A 5,133-nucleotide genomic window follows, 5' to 3' on the forward strand; every position below is an offset into this window, starting at 1 on the left:
ACCCTCCCCCCTGACCCCCGACCCTTGACCCCCTGACCTGTATGAGCATGTAGAGAATGACCAGTGGCACGAGGACGACGGCGAAGAGCGGGGTTTGAACCAGCACCACCACGAGAGTGACGAAGATGAGGGCAGCACACACAATCCAGTCGCGGAGGATGAGCGGCAGCGTGTTGTCTACTGTGTCCATGTCGCGGGAGAACCTGGCCGAGAACACAAACAACGAAATAATATTATAATTATAATAATATTCTTCATCATGATCATCATCATCATCATCATCATCATCATCATCATCATCATCATCATCATCATCATCATCATCTGAGTACACACATTGGAGCACATTCATCTGAGAACACACATTGTGAACACACACAAATGAGAGCATGCACTGGGAACATTATTATACATTCGCGCACAAACATAAGAGCACAAACATTTTAGCACACACATTCGAGTGCAAACATGTGTGAGCACATTATTTGAACATAAGCATCTGAACACACACACACACACACACACACACACACACACACACACACACACACACACACACACTCACACACACATACACACACACTCATTAGAGCACACACATTTGACCGTTGCCCCCCAGCAGAGTCCTCCCTCACTGACCTATTGAGAATCCTGCCTATCGGAGTCTGGTCAAAAAAGGACATCGGGGCGTGGAAAAGTCTCTCCAGCAGGAATCCGTGAAGTCTGTCAGCAGCCCGAACCATACGGAACCAGAACAGGTAGTTGAAGGCTAAAAACGTGAACACTGAAACAGGAGAAAGTGTGAAAAAGTATGTAAGTTTCTTCAGTGTATAAGGCCATTAGCCTACAAAGCATCATATAAAACACTCTTTGATTTGTTAAATATCGTTTCCACTGCAAAATGGCGGCAAAGAGCACAACAAGATTGGCCAGTGAGTCCATGCAGATCTGCAGCAATCTGAAAGTTTGGTTGTTAGTTTTAGTATGAGTTTTACAGCAATTGTAACACAATTAGGTCATATAAATGCCGAAGATTAGAGGTGTTACCAATTTCCTTTGAGGAGCAAAAATTTGGACAATACAAAATACAGATTCATCTTCAATTTCATGAGAGTGTTATGAGACTGCCCTTGCAGTCTGTCCGCAGCCCTGTTGAACCCGATAACTTATGTGAACACTGACCCAGGAAAACGTGTATAAGTAAATCTAGTAATAGTTTCACGGCACTTGTAACACAAAAAGGTCATATAAGTGCCGAAGATTAACGGTGTTGATAAAGGGAGGAGAGGTGTTTAGTAATTGTATGGGTTCAACGACCTTTTCAGAACTAAACTTATTCATGAGGTCAAACCTCCGGATTTAAAAGTGCACCTCCTATAGGACCAGGCAAGGCTCATGGAGACTCAATTTTATTTTTAGCATAAATTTTACGGCAGCTGCAAGACACTTAGGTCGTATAATAAGTAGCGTCGGTAGTCCAGTGGTTAGGCTCGTAATCGTGAGGTTGCGGGTTCGGAGGTTCGAGCTTCAGGCCGGACGTTGTGTCCTTGGGTAAGGCACTTTACACAGTGATGTTTTGAAAAAGCTTATGGTCAGGTGAAACTCCCAAATGCAATTATTGGACCACATATATTTTCAGCGGAAATAATTGATGTACTGAGCCGAATAATGGTGACTGACAACCGTTTTAAGTATCAGAAAACTATATTTTGAGTTTTTCGGGGGTTAAAGTATAGATTTTTAAGGGGTCCCGGAGAGGAAATAATACCATTAGTATTTGCAATATTTCTTTAAAAATCTATTATAACTAGCTGCACAAGACTTTACAGCGTTCATTTTCCATTTACTATGATGGTTATGAACTAGAATGAACAGTAAGAAGGTCTCACGTTGCGCCAGGCCGAAGGCTCCTCCGTAGATGCCCATGTAGTAGTCGGAGGTGGCGATACCCTCGGGGGTGGAGCGGGTGGAGGCGTTCAGGAGGATCGGGTCTTCTGTCCACTCGATCAGCCAGAAACTGGACATCACCAGGAGGCCTGGGAGACAGAATGGGAGAAAATTAGGATAATGAGAGAAGCAGAATATTTGAAGAAACAGAAAATCAACAGAAACAGATTATTGAGAGAAACAGAATATTGAGAAATAGAGAATACGGAAATAAACAGAATATAGAGAGAAAACAGAATATTGAGAAATAGAGAATACGGAAATAAACAGAATATAGAGAGAAAACAGAATATTGAGAAATAGAGAATACGGAAATAAACAGAATATAGAGAGAAAACAGAATATTGAGAGAAATGAGGGAAAACAAATTGAGAGAAATGAGGGAAAACAAATTGAGAGAAATGAGGGAAACAAATTGAGAGAAATGAGGGAAACAAATTGAGAGAAATGAGGGAAAACAAATTGAGAGAAATTGATTAACGAAAGAAGAAGAACCATGAGGGGAACAGATTAATGAAAGAAACATAATAATGAGACAAACAGATTAATGAAAGAAACATAATAATGAGACAAACCGATTCATGAAGAGAAAAAAAAAGAATAATAAGCGAAATGTGGAGAAAAAAACTAATTTTAAAAAGCAACAACAGAACAATGAGAGAAACAGAATAACGAAAGTGCTCCGCTTCCTAAACGTTCTGATATATAATATGGCTAGGGGCGTTTAAAAAAATTACAATTATAATGTTACGATAATAATACATAGAGATTGTGGGTTCGGGGGTTCGAGCCTCAGCTCAGTCCAACGTTGTGTCCTTGAGAAAGGCACTTTACACGAATTTCCCACTCTGCTCGGTCCTTTCGGAGATGGACGTTAAACTCTGAGGTCCTGCCTCTAAAAGTAGCCTACTAACAGTGTTGGTAGAGGCGTTAAATCTACACCATTTTCACTTTTTTCATAATAAAAAGTAAAGTTGCTCCCGCATTGGGGATTGCCTTGTTAGGGAGACAACTTCCTGGGCCTTCAGCATATTGTGGTAGGGTGGCCAGTTCCTTTCCACGCCGCCTTTACTTCCCCAACTCGAAGTCAGGTACCTATTACTGCTGGGTGGGCAGGAGGGGACGAAAAAAATCCGTGTCCGAACCGAGGCTCGAACCCGGACTTTCCGCTTTGGAGACAGACGAGCGCACTAACCGCTCCGCCACCGCACCCTCTTTTCATGATACATATGTGAGGCAGCGTGGTGGAATCAGGCTCTCGTCAAAATAATCAAAGTGAAGAAACTTGCATTTTCCCGCAGGTTTGTGAATTTTTATAAAAATTTTGTTTTTTGGCTCAACGCCTTTCATGGGCATTAAAGAACTCATTTCTGTGTGGATTTTTCTGAAAAACATGGATTAAAAGCACACAAAAATGTACATTCTCAGTTACCACGGACTCTATAAGCTAAGGAAATAACTAATATTTGGCGGCCATTTTCTTAATAATTTTACCTCTGAAAACAGGTGACCCCCACCTCTTTCTTTCGCAAATATCTCCACTTGTATTCAAGATAAATGGATATTTTTTCATACAAATAAAAGACCAGTGAACAAGCTTTAAGATGATACCGATAACTCTACATGCCCAAAAATTGACGAGAGCCTGATTCCACCACGCTGCCTCACATATGTACCTAATACTGTTCTAAGACTGTCTCGGGTGGCGTCGGTAGCCTAGTGGTTAGGCTACCGGACTCGTGATCGTGAGATTGCGGGTTCGGGGGTTCGAGCCTCAGCTCGGCCCGACGTTGTGTCCTTGGGAAAGACACTTTACACGAACTTCCCACTTGGCTCGGTCCTATCGGAGACGGACGTAAAACTAGGAGGTCCCGCCCCTTAAATAACCTAATAGTGTTGATAGGGCGTTAAACTCGTACCATATTTTTAAGACTGTCTCACTCACCTTGGTTGACCGCGTAGGAAGCGAAGGCCGTCATCAAAGCACACATTCCGGCAGCACGGCCGTACACCACGAACACGTCTCTTTTCACCTGGGTAAACAACGCAAAGATAGATAGATAGATAGATAGATAGATAGATAGATAGATAGATAGATAGATAGATAGATAGATCTATAGATAGATAGATCTATAGATAGATAGAGAGAGACAGAGAGACAGAGAGGCAGAGAGACAGAGAGAGAGAGATACATTACAGCTCCCGATCGATAGATGGATAGATAAATGGATAGATGGATGAATGTATAGATAGATGGATAGATAGATGGATGGATAGATAGATAGATTGATGGATGGATGGTTGGATGGATGGATGGATGGATGGATGGATGGATAGATGGAAGGATAGATAGATAGATTGATGGATGCATGGATGGATGGATAAATAGATAGATAGATTGAAGGATGGATGGATGGATAGACATTTCTACCGAATATTATATTCTTATTTTCACACATACATACTGTTTTAAGTTCACTTAACTCGTCAGAGATATTATATTCAATTTGCCTTTATAAATGTTTCTAGTGTTCATCAATGCTGTCTACAATGATGATGATGATGATGATGATGATGATGATGATGATGATGATGATGATGATGATGATGATGATGATGATGATGATGATGATTTAAAACAGAAAAAAATATACTTGAGACTTGAATAGGGTTGGAGTCGTTTAATCAGATGTTCGTATAGAAAATGATGATGATAATGATGATGATGATGATGATAATTTAAAACAGAAAAAAATATACTTGAGACTTGAATAGGGTTGGAGTCGTTTAATCAGATGTTCGTATAGAAGATGATGATGATGATGATGATGATGATGATGATGATGATGATGATGATGATGATGATGAAAGATTATACTTGAGACTTGAATAGGGTTGGAGTCGTTTAATCAGATGTTCGTATAGATATGATGATGATGATGATGATGATGATGATGATGATGATGATGATGATGATGATGATGATGATGATGATGATGATGATGTTGATGATGATGGATGACCTTTCCAGTCTCCAGCTTCTCGTCCATGATGAGTCTCCCGGCCACTGGGTGCACGCTCTTCACTGATGAGGTCAAGGTCATAGACTGCTCGAGGGACTCGTGCATCAGCATTGGCTCACTCAGACCTCCGCTAGACTCGTACCGGCTGGGGAGTAATAAATAA

At 41.0% G+C, this 5,133-nt stretch overlaps 1 protein-coding gene across 1 annotated transcript in view; it reads right to left on the bottom strand.

The window, feature by feature from the left end:
• Positions 1–5,133, bottom strand: part of LOC101856948 (canalicular multispecific organic anion transporter 1-like) — a 41,715-nt gene that overhangs the window by 7,625 nt on the left and 28,957 nt on the right. The window contains exons 10-15 of the mRNA XM_035973434.1: positions 4,971–5,115; positions 3,893–3,980; positions 1,890–2,036; positions 1,352–1,374; positions 640–821; positions 38–203 (exon numbers count right to left, since the gene is read on the bottom strand). Coding sequence (XP_035829327.1) covers positions 38–203; positions 640–821; positions 1,352–1,374; positions 1,890–2,036; positions 3,893–3,980; positions 4,971–5,115 — 751 coding nt within the window. The remainder of the gene's footprint in view (positions 1–37; positions 204–639; positions 822–1,351; positions 1,375–1,889; positions 2,037–3,892; positions 3,981–4,970; positions 5,116–5,133) is intronic.

This window comes from Aplysia californica, unplaced genomic scaffold (assembly GCF_000002075.1).
Source record: "Aplysia californica isolate F4 #8 unplaced genomic scaffold, AplCal3.0 scaffold01224, whole genome shotgun sequence".
In the NCBI taxonomy this organism is placed as follows: Eukaryota; Metazoa; Mollusca; class Gastropoda; order Aplysiida; family Aplysiidae; genus Aplysia; species Aplysia californica.